The sequence below is a fragment of the Acipenser ruthenus genome, chromosome 6 (assembly GCF_902713425.1).
Source record: "Acipenser ruthenus chromosome 6, fAciRut3.2 maternal haplotype, whole genome shotgun sequence".
Lineage (NCBI taxonomy): Eukaryota > Metazoa > Chordata > Actinopteri > Acipenseriformes > Acipenseridae > Acipenser > Acipenser ruthenus.
In genome coordinates, this window is record NC_081194.1 from 61,928,511 (window position 1) to 61,948,342 (window position 19,832).

Genomic DNA, 19,832 nt, shown 5'->3' on the forward strand with positions numbered 1-19,832 from the left:
TGAGTCAAAATTTGAAAAATTTGGCTGTAGCAGAAGGCAGTTTGTTCGCCGAAGGGCTGGAGAGCGGTACATGAATGAGTGTCTGCAGGCAACAGTGAAGCATGGTGGAGGTTCCTTGCAAGTTTGGGGCTGCATTTCTGCAAATGGAGTTGGGGATTTGGTCAGAATTAATGGTCTCCTCAATGCTGAGAAGTACAGGCAGATACTTATCCATCATGCAATACCATCAGGGAGGCATCTGATTGGCCCCAAATTTATTCTGCAGCATGACAACGACCCCAAACATACAGCGAAAGTAATCAAGAACTATCTTCAGCGTAAAGAAGAACAAGGAGTCCTGGAAGTGATGGTATGGCCCCCACAGAGCCCTGATCTCAACATTGAGTCTGTCTGGGATTACATGAAGAGAGAGACGCAACTGAGGCTGCCTCAATCCACAGAAGAACTGTGGTTAGTTCTCCAAGATGTTTGGGCCAACCTACCTGCCGAGTTCCTTCAAAAACTGTGTGCAAGTGTACCTAGAAGAATTGATGCTGTTTTGAAGGCAAAGGGTGGTCACACCAAATATTGATTTGATGTAGAGTTTTCTTCTGTTCACTCACTTTGCATTTTGTTAATTGATAAATATAAACTATTAACATGTCTATTTTTGAAAGCATTCTTACTTTACAGCATTTTTTCACACCTACCTAAAACTTTTGCACAGTACTGTATATATAGATCACGTTTCACTCACTCGGGGTTGTGTGTTTGGTGAGTGGAGAACGGGTGAGGAGAAGAGGTAGAAACGATTAATAAAATAACAATTGCTAAAACGTGCTGGCTTATAAACCAGCACGACACTTGTTATTGTTTATCGTCTGTTTTGTTTTTTTACCGTTCATCCCGTTTGTTAATGTCTGTTTCGTTTAGTGTCAGTACGTTTTGTTTGTCTATTTATTTTGGCCTAATGTGCCGTGTGCTGTTTTTATTTAAACCTTCTATTTTGTTCATTTATTAAACTGCGCAATTCACATTTCACCTGGCAGTACTGTGTGTTTCTTCACTACAGCCTGCTTGTCACACTCATATTTATTTTTCGCCAATACATTTTAGGATCCAACGGTAACTTAAAAATACTGAAATTTACACAAATACACGAACCTGCACACAAATTTTAATTTTAGTTTTGCTTTTCTGTACGAGGTACCTGAACTGAAGAACAGCTCCATGTAAGTAGAAGCTTTTTTTTTTTAGGATTGAGGTATTATTTAGGCTATTGGAAATACCCACGATGCAACATCATCCACTGCTAGGATACTGAGGCCTGAAGGCTACCAGACCACAGATTACCGCATTACTCATAGAATATTGAGAAAAACCTTTGCATTCATTCGCAATAAAATCTAGTGTTGTATACAATCACGGAAAAAACTAAGAAAACATTTTCTAATAGCAAAATAACCCTGATAAGCAGGCTTTACCATTATGTATGTTAAATGGCAGGAGGCAGGCCGTACCAGACGATAAAGCCTTAAACATCAGGGTTCTATTGTGCCAACTTGTTTACTTTAACAGTTACAGACCAATGTTTACTTCAGCCGGAAGACTACTTTAAAGTTGAGTATGTAATCCATTATTAAAAAGAAATGACACACACACACACATATCCATCCTGCCACATCCTGTACAAATGTGAGTTTCATATGTACAAGAGCTACATTACAAATGCAATGATTAATTATTTAAAGGAATATAAAACAAACAAATACAAAGCTGATTAGGAACGCTTAAAATTAGATGCTTGGTATGGCTATAAAAACCATAATGAACCTCATTTAGTTTGTATGCCTCAAAAGTGATTCTCATTTAAATGTTAATGGTTTAAAAATAATGATCATAATATAAAAATCCCTGTACGTTGGAAGTTATGCACAACCAGATGCACTATGTAATTCACACTGACAGGCCTGTGAAGTCTGCACTGGGTTTGCTTTGCAGAATACCAGCAAGGTAATGGAGGTCAGTGTCTTGTTGAATTGGAATAATCCTGCTATGATCCCCATTATCCAAGCTGCAATCCACCTCTTTACATTTCTACTTTCAACATGTCTTTTATTCCAGGTGATGCCAGGTGTCTTGTAAATCACAGAAGCTTAGTAGACCACGACAAAGCAAGAGTTTGAACCTGAAGTGCCACCACCAAATCAATGAAGCTCTATCACAGCTTTACTACCTGTTGATGCCAAATTTGAGCAGATACAATATTAAAAGTATACGGCATATGCAATATATTATTTGTGTGTATAAAATCTATTCTTTTTAGACTCTCCCCCTCCAAGGGCTTCAGTAGCTTTACACAGATGTTGCACTTATCCACATGTCTTAATTTTGCCTGCAAACGAATTGGGATCAAGCTGCAAGTAAAATGAATGTACTGTTAAAAGAAAACAAATCTAAAACTCCTGCAGCTTTCCCCTTTCATTTGAATGCTGTACACTATGACTGCCTGCAAGCAAAACTATGATATTGGATATTAAAATCTATGGCTGTTGTAGAGTGCATCAAAATGAAGCATAAGCTATATATACAAGCCTATTTAGTAAAAAAAAAAAAAAAAGCAGCAAAATGTTGAAACCCTACAAACCTATAGTTAATAATTACTGATCAATCAATCAAAAATGATCTTTAAGCAGTGTTGCTTTTTCCAGCTTTGACTCATTTTTCTCTCCCTGACTTGTATGTAGACCCCCCTTCCAAAAATGACAGCAGGTCAATAACACAGAAATTGTCTATTTTCTACATGAAATACATTCATGTGAATTTATGATGGGAGTGTTCCCTTTCCTTGTAATCATGTCAGCAATCTTTTTTTTTTTTATGATGCTTTGACATAGGTTCATTTCTATCAGTTCTAACAGAGGCGGTGTTTCAAACATAAAGTATCAGGACAACGGCTATAGAAAAGCATTCCTCTGGTCTAGCGGAAACCTGCCTTACTTCAGAAGGTTAGGAATGTTCCAATTACAGTGAAACAGGATGTTCTATAACAAAAGCAGTAGAGGCTGCTTTTTACAAGAGGTCGAATATTGTTAAGATTTAAGAAATATTATCTCGAGTGGCGAAAATAATGAATCCGCTTTTTAATCTAGTAATGATAAAAGTTCAAATTCTAGGGGTTATGCAATATACCTCAAGGACAGGACAGCAATGGTAGCATATTAGTATATACTGAGGCAAGAAAGACACGTGAGAACTAGGTTGTGATTATGGGCAAAGCCTAGAGGTCTTGATGGTATTTACTCCAGTGTGCTGAAGGACACCAAAAGAAATTAAGTACATAAAGTAAACTATTTTTCACCACAGTATAATACTGATTATATGAAAAGCATAATCAGTCTTAATTGGGATTCAAAATCCTGATGCCCTGCGACAACAGGAGACTTCACAGAGGGGCTTATGATTACAATTAAAACATTTAAGTCATTTAGAAGTCAGTAGAGGTTTAAATGGATTCATTTAATAATTAAAATACATGGTTGGAACAAAGACATGGAAAAAGACCATCTGTTCCAGTATAAAAACATGTCACTGATGTGATAGTATCCAAGCATTTCAGATTCATTTCAGTGGAAAGTATAGTTGTGTTAACAGTTGCTTCTATGACTCATTTCATTTGTTTGAACTTTGCATATAAAAAGGTCAAAAGACTGTAGTGTACTGTGATGGTAGATCATGTAATAGAAACAGAGTGATGTACATTTATTAACAGCACCCAGTGTCAGTAAATGTGGTCATATTATTTAATATATGTAAAACTGTGAAACCTGACAAGACTACAAGTATATGGCTCAGGATCATTTACTTGGAACACTAATATCAAGCTTATTTTGCTGCAGTTTAGGAGGCTGTGTGGTCCCAGTGGTTAAAGAAAGGGGCTGGTAACCAGGAGGTCCCCGGTTCAAATCCCACCTCAGCCACTGACTCATTGTGTGATCCTGAGCAAGTCACTTAACCTCCTTGTGCTCCATCTTTCTGGTGAGATGTAATTGTAAGTGACTCAGCTGATGCACAGTTCACACACCCTAGTCTCTGTAAGTCGCCTTGGATAAAGGTGTCTGCTAAATAAACAAACAGTTTAACAAATCTTATTTGTCTCCGTATAATCTTCCACATCTTCCACTCCGTGAAACCACATAAGAAAACTTCATTATTGGTCTCTATAATTGGGAAGGTAGCAACAATAGACAATGACACAAGGAATCTGCATACCACACAGACCTGGTTATTATACAACAAAGGACAAAAAAAGATTACATTCATCATGTTGTAGATACTGTAGCAGGTTTAACTCTACACTAACAGTCTTTTCAAAAGCCTCATAGCTAAAAAAAAAAAAAAAAAGATCATTAGCTTTCCATGACCCTGTAATTATTTTCATTTCCCTTTCAAAAGGTATACATTCATGGGTACCCGTTGATTTTTCATAACCAGATCCACACGTACACAGACTAAAAATCCCTCTCCAAGATGCCTGAGAAGGACCCCATTGCTCTTAAATAAAGGACTATCAAAACCTCCCAACATTACTGCATCATATCCAGTAGAATAGAGAGGCTTGAGACAAGGCATAAAGTTTTACCTCATTATTATTAGTATCTTTCTGTTATATTTTAGTTATCCATTCTGTAGATTTTTAAAAAGACGAAATTAACTTCTGGACGTCTCGTTTCTATCTTTTTCTGATTTATGGTCAAATTATTTAACATGTATATATATATATATATATATATATATATATATATATATACACACAGACGTGCTCAAATTTGTTGGTACCCTTACAACTCATTGAAATAATGCTTCATTCCTCCTGAAAAGTGATGAAATTAAAAGCTATTTTATCATGTATACTTGCATGCCTTTGGTATGTCATAGAATAAAGCAAAGAAGCTGTGAAAAGAGATGAATTATTGCTTATTCTACAAAGATATTCTAAAATGGCCTGGACACATTTGTTGGTACCCCTTAGAAAAGATAATAAATAATTGGATTATAGTGATATTTCAAACTAATTAGTTTCTTTAATTAGTATCACACATGTCTCCAATCTTGTAATCAGTCATTCAGCCTATTTAAATGGAGAAAAGTAGTCAATGTGCTGTTTGGTATCATTGTGTTCACCACACTGAACATGGACCAGAGAAAGCAAAGGAGATAGTTGTCTGAGGAGATCAGAAAGAAAATAATAGACAAGCATGGTAAAGGTAAAGGCTACAAGACCATCTCCAAGCAGCTTGATGTTCCTGTGACAACAGTTGCAAATATTATTAAGAAGTTTAAGGTCCACTGTAGCCAACCTCCCTGGGCGTGGTCGCAAGAGGAAAATCGACCCCAGAGTGAACAGAAGGATAGTGAGAATGGTAGAAAAAGAACCAAGAATAATAAAGAGATACAAGCTGAACTCCAAGGTGAAGGTCTGTCAGTTTCTGATCGCACCATCCGTCGCTTTTTGAGCGAAAGTGGGCTCCATGGAAGAAGACCCAGGAGGACTCCACTTTTGACAGAAAAACATAAAAAAGCCAGACTGGAATTTGCTAAAATGCATATTGACAAGCCACAATCCTTCTGGGAGAATGTCCTTTGAACAGATGAGTTAAAACTGGAGCTTTTTGGCATGTCACATCAGCTCTATGTTCACAGACGAAAAAATGAAGCTTTCAAAGAAAAGAACACCATACCTACAGTGAAACATGGAGGAGGCTTGGTTATGTTTTGGGGCTGCTTTGCTGCGCCTGGCACAGGGTGCCTTGAATCTGTGCAGGGCACAATGAAATCTCAAGACTATCAAGGCATTCTGGAGCGAAACGTACTGCCCAGTGTCAGAAAGCTCTGTCTCAGTCGTAGGTCATGGGTCCTCCAACAGGATAATGACCCAAAACACACAGCTAAAAGCACACAAGAATGGATAAGAACAAAACATTGGACTATTCTGAAGTGGCCTTCTATGAGTCCTGATCTGAATCCTATCGAACATCTATGGAAAGAGCTGAAACTTGCAGTCTGGAGAAGGCACCCATCAAACCTGAGACAGCTGCAGCAGTTTGCTCAGGAAGAGTGGGCCAAACTACCTGTTAACAGGTGCAGAAGTCTCATTGAGAGCTACAGAAAACATTTGATTGCAGTGATTGCCTCTAAAGGTTGTGCAACAAAATATTAGGTTAGCGGTCCCACCATTTTTGTCCATGCCATTTTCATTTGTTTTCTTATTTACAATATTATGTTGAATAAAAAATCAAAAGCAAAGTCTGATTTCTATTAAATATGGAATAAACAATGGTGGATGCAAATTACTTTTGTCAGTTTCAAGTTATTTCAGAGAAAATTGTGCATTCTTCGTTTTTTGTGGAGGGGTACCAACAAATTTGAGCACGTCTGTATATATATATCGAGAGGAAAATCTCTCCATTGCTGTCCTGAGGAGTAGTTACTGAATACAGAATGTTTTTTTCCCCAAGCTACTGTATTGCAAATCCCTGACATGACTAAAGCAAAGGATTTAAATTTGAAATAAAAAATACATTAAACTGCATCTGTTCGATGCAACTATAAAAGAATAGATAATCCGGATGTATAGTACACAAGAAAGCTTTATTCATCCAAACACCACAACTATAACATTTAATGAAATCTGGAATGCATCCAAAGCAATAGAGATACAGAATAAATTCATCTTTGTTATTGTCGCAGTGCAAGTGCTATGGGGAAGATGTAATCTACAGATCTGATGTCCTTTTCTTTGTTCTTTAACCGAGGTGCAAAGTTTGAGGGATCCACATGTACTGAATCATAGCATGGAAACTTACCAAGCACTCCAATTAAACTGTTAATTACAATCCATATGGAAACAATAAAGACGCAAGAGCTGCCAATTCTTGGCACACTTACCCCAAATACTATGAAATAAATGACTTGCAATACATTTTTGCCAGTCAAAAAAAAAAAATGAAAAAAAAGCTTTACAGTTTATTATTATTAATTATTATTATTATTATTATTATTATTATTATTATTATTATTATTATTATTATTAATTTCTTAGCAGACACCCTTATCCAGGGCAACTTACAATTGTTACAAGATATCACATTATTTTTACATAGAATTACATTATTTTTTACACATTATTTTTTTACATACAATTACCCATTTATATAGTTGGGTTTTTACTGGAGCAATCTAGGTAAAGCACTCAAGGGTACAGCAGCAGTGTCCCCCACCTGGGATTGAACCCACGACCCTCCGGTCAAGAGTCCAGAGCCCTAACCACACTACTCCACACTGCTGCCCTTTATGAAGGTGTAACGGGGGCAACATACTGTCACTGGCTTTTGGGGCGCATGCGGTTCACACAGGTTCTTGAGGCACATCATGCCAAGAACAAAAGAAATTCCTAAAGACCGCAGGAAAAAAAGTTGTTGATGCCTATCAGTCTGGAAAGGGTTACAAAGCCATTTTAAGGCTCTGGGGCTCCACCGAACCACAGTCAGAGCCATATTGTCCAAATGGAGAAAGTTTGGGACAGTAGTGAATCTTCCCAGGAGTGGCCATCCTGCCAAAATCTCTCCAAGAGTAAGGCGTAAAATTGTCCAGGAAGTCACAAAGAACCCTAGAACAACATCCAGGGATCTGCAGGCCTCTCTCGCCTCAGCTAAGGTCAGTGTTCATGACTCCACCATCAGAAAGACACTGGGCAAAAATGGGATTCATGGCAGAGTAGCAAGGAGGAAACCATTGCTCACTAAGAAGAACATGAATGCTCGTCTCAAGTTTGCCAAAAAGCACCTGGATGACCTTCAAGAGTTCTGGAACAATGTTCTATGGACAAAAAGTCAAAAGTGGAACTTTTTGGCCGACATGGGTCCCGTTATTTCTGGCAAAAACCAAACACTGCATTCCACAGTACGAAACTCATACCAACGGTCAAGCATGGTGGTGGTAGTGTCATGGTTTGGGGATGCTTTGCTGCATCAGGACCTGGACGCCTTACCATCATTGAAGGAACCATGAATTCTGCTCTGTATCTGAGAATTCTACAGGAGAATGTCAGGCCATCCGTCCGTGAGCTGAAGCTGAAGCGCAGCTGGGTTATGCAGCAAGACAATGATCCGAAACACACAAGCAAGTCTACATCAGAATGGTTGAAGAACAAGAAATTTAAAGTTTTGGAATGGCCTAGTCAAAGTCCAGACCTAAACCCCATTTAGATGTTGTGGCAGGACCTGAAACGAGCAGTTCATGCTCGAAAACCCACAAATGTCACTGAGTTGAAGCAGTTCTGCATGGAGGAGTGAGCCAAAATTCCTCCACAGCGTTGTGAGAGACTAATCAAGAACTACAGGAAGCGTTTGGTTGCAGTTATTGCTGCTTAAGGTGGCGTAACCGGTTATTGAGTCTAAGGGGGCGATTACTTTTTCACTCAGGGGCATTGGGTGTTGCATAACTTTCTTTAATAAATAAATGAATTATGTATCACATTTTTGTGTTATTTGTTCACTCAGTGTCCCTTTTATCTAATATTAGGTTTTGGTTGAAGATCTGATAACATTCAGTGTCAAAAATATGCAAAAATGCAGTAAATCTGTCCCACCCTCACCCTGTGCCCAATCCCGTTTCCGTTCCTTTTCCCTTCTTGCTCACCTTCGTTGTAATAGACTCCCATTTATCATAAAACAGTCACTCACACTACAAAGTTTTCTGTTCCTCGCTTAAAACACATCTCTTCTCCCTAGCCCATCCTACTGACAGCAGTGAAAAACCAAATGTGCAAAATTAACAAAAGAGCAAAAATGAGCTGGAGTGCCTTTGGATGATTAAGCATGGTTCTGAAAGGGGAAACTACACTTATACCTCAAGAGGAAACTCTTCGACCAATGCCTGCTGCCAGTGCTAACTTATGGATGCCAAACCTGGACCCTCAACGCAAAAATGACTCAAAAATTACAAAAGACTCAACGGAGTATGGAAAGATGCATGCCGGGAATAACAAGAAGACAAGTGAAAGAAAGGAATGGATAAGAGCACAAAAAAAAGTATGCAATGTTATTATGTATCATGTAGCAAGAAAAAAAGACCATCGCTGGACCAAGGAGATACTAGACTGGATCCCAAATGATATAAAACAACCAAGAAAACGACCTCCAGGAAGATGGCAAGATGATATACAGTGCCTTGCAAAAGTATTCAGACCCCTGACCAATTCTCTCATATTACTGAATTACAAATGGTACATTGAAATTTGGTTCTGTTTGATATTTTATTTTAAAACACTGAAACTCAAAATCAATTATTGTAAGGTGACATTGGTTTTATTTTGGGAAATAGTTTTAAGAAAAATAAAAAACTGAAATATATTGCTTGCATAAGTATTCAACCCCCACATATTAATATTTGGTAGAGCCACCTTTCGCTGCAATAACAGTCTTTTGGGGTAAGTTTGTACCAGCTTTGCACACAGTGTCGGAGTGATTTTGGCCCATTCTTCTTGGCAGATTTGCTCCAGGTTGTTCAGGTTGGTTGGATGATGCATGTGGACCGCAATTTTCAAATAGTGCCACAGATTCTCAATGGGATTGAGATCAGGACTTTGACTGGGCCACTGTAGGACATTCACCTTTTTGTTCCTGAGCCACTCCACTGTTGCTTTGGCCTTGTGCTTGGGATCATTGTCCTGCTGAAAAGGTGAATTTCCTCCCAAGCTTCAGTTTTTTTAGCAGACTGAAGCAGGTTCTCTTCCTTTAATTTTAACAAGATGCCCAGTCCCTGCTGATGAGAAGCATCCCCACAGCATGATGCTGCCACCACCATACTTCACTGTAAGGATGGTGTGTCATGAGGCATGGGCAGTGTTAGGTTTGTGCCACACATAGCGCTTTGAGTTTTGGCCAAAAAGCTCTATCTTGGTCTCATCTGACCACAAAACCTTTTCCCACATCGCAGCTGGGTCACTTTCATGCTTTCTGGCAAACTCCAGACGTGCTTTCAGATGGTACTTTTTGAGTAACGGCTTCTTTCTTGCCACCCTCCCATATAGGCCAGTGTTATGCAGAGCTCTTGATATGGTTGACTGGTGCACCATTACTCCACTCCCAGCTACTGAACTCTGTAGCTCCTTCAAAGTGATTGTTGGCCTCTCTGTGGCTTCTCTCACAAGTCTCCTTCTTGTTTGAGCGCTGAGTTTTGAAGGACGGCCTTTTCTTGGCAGTGCCTGGGTGGTGTGATGCAGCTTCCACTTCCTGATTATTGATCCAACTGTGCTCACTGGGATATCCGAACACTTGGATATTATTTTGTACCCTTTCCCTAATCTATGCATTTGTATTACTTTATCTCTAACTTCTGTATAATGCTCTTTGGTCTTCATTTTCCTTCTGATTTACAGCCTGACCAATGATTCTTCAACAGTGGGGTTTTTATCCAGAACATGTGACAGCAACTTTAATGGTTCACAGGTGGAGGCCAATGGTAAGGTAATTGTGTCCTTGTTAGGGCAATTTCTTTCAACTGTGTAAACTGGGAGCTTCCACAGCACAGGGGTTGAATACTTATGCAAGAAAGATATTTCAGTTTTTTATTTTTCTTAAAAATATTTCCCAACATAAAACCAATGTCACCTTACAATAATTGATTTTGAGTTTCAGTGTTTTAAAATAAAATATCAAACAGAACCAAATTTCAATGTACCATTTGTAATTCAGTAATATGAGAGAATTGGTCAGGGGTCTGAATACTTTTGCAAGGCACTGTGTGTGTATATGTATATATATATATATATATATATATATATATATATATATATATATATATATATATATATTTTTTTTTTTTTAAAGGGCAGTTAGGGACGGTTTTTTTTTATGATAAAATTCATGTTTACCTGGACTGTAGAACTGATCTCAGCTGCAAATCCTCCTGTTACTGGAGCTTCATGACTGACCAACAGTCTTCCAGTCTTTGCCACCGACTGCAAAAAAATAAAAAAATAAATACATTATTTATAATATTACACATTTGCTGTTGTCACATACCACACACACTGCTGGAGATACAGTTTGCTCATGAACCAAGCTGTGCTCGCAAGCCTTGGTATGGGCAACAGTGTCTTACAGCCAGAAGGTTGTCTAGTCGTGAAGGGCCTGGTATATTTTCAACATGTGTACTCTGGAGACTTCCCCATGCAACACAGTATATATTAGGGATGCACCGAATCCAAGTTTTTGAAATTCGGCCGAATACCGAATCGATCTCAAAAGATTCGGCCAAATACCGAACCAAATCTACAAAAACTGTCAAGAAAAACTAAAGGAAACTGTTGAATGAAAAAATAGACTGGCAGCAACTAACAAGGAACGCGACAATCTATAGTTTTGAGCCTTTTAGTTCATAGTATTTTACCTGCTGTCGCAAGGTTAAATGAAAGAGTGCAGGTGAGTGCAAAGTTATCTATAATAATGGTGTTGCACTATTTTGATGGATATTGTTTACTGTATAAAAAAAAAAATCAACCAATTCTGATTAATCGTTGTAACGAGGCTCTCCGGATAGAATTGCCATTTACTAAACTGCTCAAGCAATTCACACTCACTTTCCATGTCAAATATATTGCAGTTTAGAGAGGTTAGTTAAAAAAACCTGACCTGCCTTAAAGTGTCCCGAGATTCTGGAGCCTGTTGACAACCCTATCTGAGAGCTATGAGGAAAAAATTACCGTGATGAATGACCTGAATCTCCCTGCGAAATAAAACCCACGCTGATTTAAATGCACCGTGTGTGTAACACATATCAAATAGGCTACAAAATAGTTACATTTTAATAAAACACAGCAGTTCCCAAATGGTTCAACTTGTATTGGCACAATAACATAACATTTTATTTACTAACAACGTCTTGCACATCTGACAGTTGTAAAATTACAAAAAATATATATTTCTATGCACCGATTTTTTTTTCTGTCAGTATGATCTCTAGAACACATCTCAGACAAAGCAACAAAGCACAAAAATCTACAACAGTTTACTGTATAACTTTACTCCATGAAAAGTGTGATGTGACTGTGCTGTTGCATACAGGGGGTATGTTTGCATTCAGCAGCTGTATGACATGTTTAGTGCATGCGCCACCAGTAATAAGGAGTCGAGAGCCAGGACAGAGCTCATCAAACGTGTTCTTGTTATTAAATACAAAATTTAATTGTGTCTTATTTAAAGAAGAACTGCACACATTGGAGGGATATATTAAAATGGTTGTGCGCCTGGAAGGATATAGGATTCAGTGGACTGAATCCTAAGTATTCATCCGAACCCGAATCCGAATCCGAACCCTGCTCAGAAAGTAAGTATTCGGGCCGAATCCGAAATCGAATCCTGGATTCAGTGCATCTCTAGTATATATTAATATCAATAACCTTTCAGCGCTGTCTTTCTGAGCTCATACATATGCATTGTGGCTAGAGGTGAGACTCAAACAAGCCAGCCACACTTTGAATAAATTCATGTAAAACAATCAACATTAGCAACACAGAATGTACTTAAATCTGCTAATTCTATAAATATATTGTAAGAGAAACAGAAAAGTGCAAGCGTTTCCCAAATGATTTCAATTTTGTAAACATTATGTAATTGCATGTCATGCCCACTGGGGCATGCGTTCTCAGTTGTTTCATATAAATACATGATGAAGGCTATATTTGCATCCTGAGCCACCTGAGTCTATTTCTTAAAGTGTTACTGAATTGTTACTACTGGAGTTGTTTTTAAGGACCTTTGTTTTACCCTTGTGGACGATTAGTCCAATTTGGGCTGATGTATTTTCCCGACATGATATTGTCTCCTGCATCTGGTTGCGGCTGTGTGATAATTATGAGCTAGGTTGTCAGCAAAATCCAGGTCTTCTAGCTGTGTCCACTGGATACCATGGTTCTCTCCATGATCCAATCGATCACTAACAGGAAGAGGAATGGCGATAGTAGGCAACCTTGCCTACCTCCTGTTCTTACCTCAAAGATACTGGTGAGTTGTCTCCCATGCATCACTCTGCAGGACATTCTATCATATGAATTCCGGATTAGGGTGATAAACTTTTATGGTACACCACAGTGTTTTAATAGTTTTGAATGAGGCAGTGGTAATTCTTGACCAACTGCCTCCCAGTTGATGAGAGCCTTCTGTGACTCCTGTGACAACATCATTACCACTCCCTCAGTATGAGAGACGTTCTCCTCTCCTGTTGACAGTCTCAACTGGCCTGACTGTGTCCACCTGGTCTCACAAAAAGAAGGGTGATATTGTAGTTGCACGTTTCTGCTGCTACCATTGCCACCTTTCCTGATAGTCCTTGTGTTCCAGGTAGCATAATAACTTCTTTGCAATGGGTCTTTATAAAAGTTAGTTCTTGCATGCTCCTTTTTGCAGCGTTTCCATAGGCACTCTGTGCAATGTTGCAAGCTTATCTTTTATGACCCTTTGTAATAGATTGAGTGCCTCCTTCTGATTTTGTTCTGCTCTCCTCCATTGCATTGGAACATCCTTATGAAGGTTTATAACAACGTATCAAAAACTGAGTTTAAATTTTACGTATAACCTCATACCCGCTGCAAGAACAGATGTTAGATGTATTTATATAATTTATTTATATTGTTATTACATTAGGAGTGTCACTGGCCTTGCTCAGAAAGTTTTACCTACCGAGTTACTTAAGGAACAGGGCTATCAAACTTATAGTGTGTTTCTGCTTACGAATTATAAGGTGTGCAGGGAACTCGTGAGTTAACGATTTCTGAATATAACCACATCTTGGAAAGACATACTGCAGGGAAAGCACAGACGCCAAAAAAACCCACAGCTATCACATATATACAAAATCCAAGAATATTTATTTGTTGGCCCAAACTTTAGGTACAATTTGTGCTGCCACAAAACCATACACTGCAAAGTAGGACTTAAATATGTACATGTGATTATTGAGTTTGAACTACATACTGTAAAGCATTTCTAGGTTGTTACATTATAGAGTCTGTATTTTGCTCTACTAAAAATGTAAGCCAATTTCAGGACACTGTGAAAACAATTAAATGCTGCCCACAAAGTTGAAAGGCAAATGATTCTATAGCAGTTTTTTTTTAATTCATTTTTTATTGTGTTGTTAACAGTTTTAAGTTGGCAGTTATGAATCCTGTTCAGAATTCAAACAAGTTATGGGTTAACATTGATTGTACAAATATTCTTTCATTTATTACTGCATACTATATCTCATTAAACCCTGTACTTGTCCAAGGAAATGACCTCATAAAACTAAACAAAATTTGTGCATTGTCAGATCATCAGGAAAACTAGATGGTACATGGAGGATGATATGCAAAGAAAAAAAAAAAAAATGACTGAGGCACTCTGTGACAACACCGTTTGGCCACAGAGGCCCAATAGCACATGACCTGGTGCTTCATGTCGTTGAAAAATATGGACAAATATATTATTGACATACAGAAAGAGACCTCCATATACCTTCAGATTGTGATTCATTTGCAAGTTTCAACACAATTAAACGTGCAGTTCTCTGGATACTGTGTGTAGAAATGCAAGAATAAGAATGAAAGATAGACTTAATTTATACCCATATTCAGATATCATCCCTAACTAGTACAAATACATATATATATATATATATATATATATATATATATATATATACATATATACATATACATATATATATATATATATATATATATATATATATATATATATATATATATACATATACATATACATATATATATATATATATATATATATATATATATATATATATATATAATTTAACAAGTTTTAACACAATTCAATAAGAGTTTCTCAAGATATATGTATATTCAAAGTGATGGAAGTACATATGGTTGACTTCATCATATACCCGATAACAATCAAATTAAAAATAAAAAAGGAACAAAAAAAGAAAACAAAAAGGAGACCAGCTTTTCACCTGCAGCAATTTGTTTTACAAGATCTCTATTAGAGACCTGTAATAAACAAGGGATGACATTTTACCTTGATTGACTTGGATTAAACCACCACGGCATGATAATTCCAGTCAGTATCATTTTACAGAAAAAAAATAATTAACAGAAGTTGTCCGCCTTTTCTTAGCGATGACATTAAAAGAGTAAGGCTGTTTTTTTTTTTTTTTAATAAACACAAACACCTATAAATCGAATTAAATGCAGTATTTTGTTTTCACATCCTTTCCAACACATGTTCACATTTGAGTCCTAATGAATTTATGACTCAGGTGGTCATAAGGTTGGCAAGTAGCAACCTGAACATTCAAAAGAGGACGTCAGATGAAAATATAAAAAAGGTCAGCCTATGAAAATTAAAAGTGTATTACTGGTAAGATGAGGAAGATTAGTGCTGAACAAAATCATGACAAATTATTTTTGTAATTATCTATATATTCTTTCCTCGACACAAGTTGTACAAGTCAATTTATAAAATTTTCTTTACTGAAAAAACAAAAAACAAAACATCAGTTAAGATAATGAGCTTTGAGTCGAAACCTGTCCAAACAGAATCATTGCGGTAATTGTGTGTCACAAATTTACATCCACACGACAATTTACACAATACAGCCATTTCCCTTTGGATTTACTGTAAGCCTACATTTCAGAATCAAGAAACTACATCCATGTTAGACTGCCGCCTGAAGCTTGAGGCTTTCTTGCAGGGTGTATTGTCTGCACTCATGCTGCAATCAGAACTTCATATGAAAACAAGCAGCTAGCCAAATGAGCTCCTTTGACAAATAATTGCACACTAGGTCACAGTGACTGTGCGCGATCCACAAGTTTGCAAATTCTTTAAAAATCGTAAACTAGAGAATAGCTACATAATTAAACTGTCCCCTCAGTTCGTCTGTCTTTCTTGGTGGTTAGTGACTTCTCTTGTCTGTGTTCTCCATGTTTTGTTTTTTTTTGACACAAAGTAATTCAAGTTTATTAATTTTCCTAATAAGCATTCATACAGATGGGGGTGCATGGCAGCATGGTGGGATTCAAACTGCATATACTTTGAATGCTCCAGTTCAATACACAAGCCAACTAATATATTATTTTTATTAATTTTCTTTATGGCTAATTGGTATTGTTGATAGAAACATATGGTAGAACGTAATTGCTCTTACCAGATACGGTCTGCTTCACAAATAATGGAAGTGTTATTTTGTTAGCTTCAGAGCAGCTTGTCTAATTCTCTTAATACTGTAATTCCCTTTACGGAATGAGATTAAGGAATTCAAAAAATATAAATTAAGAGCAACCACCAGGACTCTCGGGTACACGCGTCCTTTACACGCACATGGTTTGTCTGGACTCTCAGGTTTGCAGTCCTCAGGCTCACGTTGTAGTTACCACTGTGGAGAACTGGAAAAACATGGACCCAGGTATGCTTGGATCGGAGCACACTGAAGACTATACTGAGTTGACCCCTTTCATGTAAATTCCTGTGTACGTTTGCGTGTTTTGTTGAAATCCATTTCAGGCTTTCTTGCTGACTACTTCCGAAGCATAAGCAACTGTGTTTGAAAGACTTTAGCGGCTGCTGACATAAATGGTCTATTGAGCTGCACTGTAGTTACAATACTGCTAAGGGTCTACTGATTGCTTGTTAATTCTTGGCAGAATTAATGGTAGTTCAGCAGATGTTGGGTACCTGTATCCCCCCCCCCCACTACTAGCTGATCGTATTAAATATGTTTGAAAAATGAGCTCCCCCCCGATTTAGGTTTATTATTCATTATGTTGATGACATTTTAAGAAATGTAGCAAAACCAGGACTTCACTTCCCACTTTCCAAGAGCTTAGTGTTCTGGCACAGTTATATATACTGTGAAGACCGGTCTATAAGTCGCACCGGTGTGTAAGACTTCCCCCACCACCCCTCTTTTTGATACAATAATTTCAGGAAAACACCTAGAGGTCACCCCCTTTTTAGGACCCCCTAAAAATACCTAGAAAATAGACTTACAAAGGTTTTTACAGTGAGACCAAAAAATGAACTGTGATTTATGAATTTAAAAACCTCATAGGTTCTGGAGCATTTGGTCTCCTTTAACATTGAGAGCAGTGTGGGATGCATAATGGTTGGTTGTCCTTTGATCTTTATGGAATTTTACTTTTGTTGATTCTATTGCTATGCCTTTTTGTTCTTTGTTCTTTTAGAAAGAAAAAAAAATATTAATGTCTGTGGCTTTTAGTGTTTGTTTCTTACTGTTAAAAAAAGTCAAAAGCTTTAATAAATTAAGAAAAAAAATGCGTGTATCATAACTAAGACTTTGTACTTTTATTGGGACCCCTTACATTTTCATTGAGGCCCCCAAATTTTCCTCTGGGACCTTCGGTTTTTTAGTTGAGTCCTGGACCCTCAATAGGAAACATTTTTGGCGAGCGCTGAAGCACAACAAGTGAACAGCAGGCTTGCTGATTTATTAGCTGATCAATAAGGAGGCAAAATATATTTAGCACCTCACTCTGGTTGGACCTCATTCAAAAAATGAGGGCTCTCTTGAAATACTGTAACCCAGTACTTAGTATACTACAAAATTTGACCTGAAAAAAACACATCTGCAGTCAATATACATTGATCTTCTTAACTTCAAGAATGCATTGACATTGACTAAAACCCCCAGAATGTATGAATGAGTACGAGAAATGAACAACTCAAATTATAATCTGCGGCACAAGTTAGTTAGGGTTCAAAAAAAAACAAAAAAACGCACATGGGTATCAATAATAAGTGCTTGAAAATACAGGGTTCATACACTTTTTCAACATAAAAATTCCATTTATTACAGTATTTGTCACTACTATCACTAATAACAATAATAGCAATGAGATTGTGAATAAAAGTAGAATTACAAGTACAGTACCTATTTGTGGCGTGCTGCATCCAGTATTTTGGCCATATCCTATTTGCTGAAGAACACAGTCCAACCATTTTTAAATACATACATACATACATTAAATACAATTACTGCTTTCACTCCTAGATGATCAAGATGTTATACATATATCTGCAAATACCACTGTTCAAAAACCCATAGAGCTACTATATAATAGAAAGCTTTGGTTTACGTTGGAATGTAATTGTCATATTCACAGACACCATATGTTCTCCAGACTAAACTGGCAGCTGCTGGTACTGTGCAAGTGGAGAGAATATGACCTGTTTATATTCTAAGTATTATGAATTATGAAGCCAACAGCACTTTAATACATGTACAGCTGACTTTGCACATACTGAATTCTAGATTTCTAAACAGCAAGGTCCCAAGCACATACAATATGCATTTAAACTTTGCTTGAACTGTAGTAACCTTTGTCCTGGCTTCTGTAAAAAATAAGCAGGATTTCCCTATGGAGAATGCCTGCATCTCACCCACTTTGCGGAGGTGATAGCAAGCAAGAAAGCTGCTTTAAGCGATAAATATTTCAGCTCAGCAGAATACATGGGCTCAAATAGAGGCTTCATGAGTGCATTAAGCACCACATTTAACCTCCAGTGAAGAACTATGTCCTTTAAAGCCGGCGAGCTCCTTACACAAATTGCCCCGCTAGGAACTGAGCTCCTGGGGAGACCAAAATGGCTGCCAGATAGACCTTTAATGTGGAGGGGAATTTTCCTGCATCAAAAAGGTCCTGCAAAAATGGCAGTATAACTGCCGTGGGACAGGTCGTGGGGTCTGCAGGGTATCAATGACTCTATTAGAAAGCCCCCGACAGCTCAAATGCAGCCGTTCAAGGGCCAGACCTAGAGCTACAGGCTTGAAGGGTCAGGGTGTCATAAGGTCCCCCATGACTGACTGAGCAGGTGTGGCGCTTGGGCAGTCTCCACGGCTGGCTGCATCAGGGTCTCCTGGGCCTATAAGGGGCTATTAGGAGCACCTTGGCCCGGTCCTGCGGTTGGAAGACATATAACAGTTGCCTTGGCCACTGGTGTGCCAAGGCATCAATTGCCAACGGGTCCCCGCCTCCTATTATGGAGAACCAGAGGGGACAGTGGGTGATTCATGGGAGGCAAAGAGATCCATCTCTGCTCTACTGAACCTCTCCCAAATGAGGCTCAAGGGAGAGAAGGAATCTGAGCTGCAAATCTACCTCCTGACCAGGAAGCGCGCTAGGTAAGGTTGGTGGTACGCCTTCTCAGGGATGGACTCGATGGCAGGACTGAACCGGAAGTCGGTCATCTTGTGAAAAGGCTGTAGCTGTACGACTGCTATATTGTGACCAGCTGTGTTGCGTGCAGTGATTGGATTGATCACAGGGAGGAGTTTGTCAGTACAAAGGGGACTAGCGACATGAGCACAGCCCCTTGCGCTGAAATACTAACGCGCCAGAGTACTGTGGTTTTGTTTTGTTTATTGTTGCAGGGTAGTGACTTGGGAGCTGCAGCCATGGAGCCAGCACAACAATCCCAGAGCATCACTATCCTTGCACAGCACTCTTCACCCGGAGCACTTTTCTGTGCATGACTGGATTAATGTATTGTGATTATTATTTGTTCAATCTTTTTGTTTGGGACTGTAAACCTGCTGTATAACCCCCATAACACTGCTGGTATAGGGGGTGGATTTCTTTATTAAATACTGACGTTCTTTGGTTTCACTGTTTGGACATTCACGTATTCCCACACCACTCACCTCCTGATATGTGATTCTTGCGGACTGGAGGATGAACCCCAACATCATTGCGGCACTGCTGAAAACTATGGACCAGCGGAGGAGTGAGCAGAAAAGAAGGAGAGAAGCCA

At 38.3% G+C, this 19,832-nt stretch overlaps 1 protein-coding gene across 2 annotated transcripts in view; it reads right to left on the minus strand.

The window, feature by feature from the left end:
* Positions 1 to 19,832, minus strand: part of bckdhb (branched chain keto acid dehydrogenase E1 subunit beta) — a 122,155-nt gene that overhangs the window by 37,531 nt on the left and 64,792 nt on the right. For both annotated transcript variants that reach the window (XM_034018402.3, XM_034018401.3), the window contains exon 9: positions 10,916 to 11,002. In XM_034018402.3, coding sequence (XP_033874293.1) covers positions 10,916 to 11,002 — 87 coding nt within the window. The remainder of the gene's footprint in view (positions 1 to 10,915; positions 11,003 to 19,832) is intronic.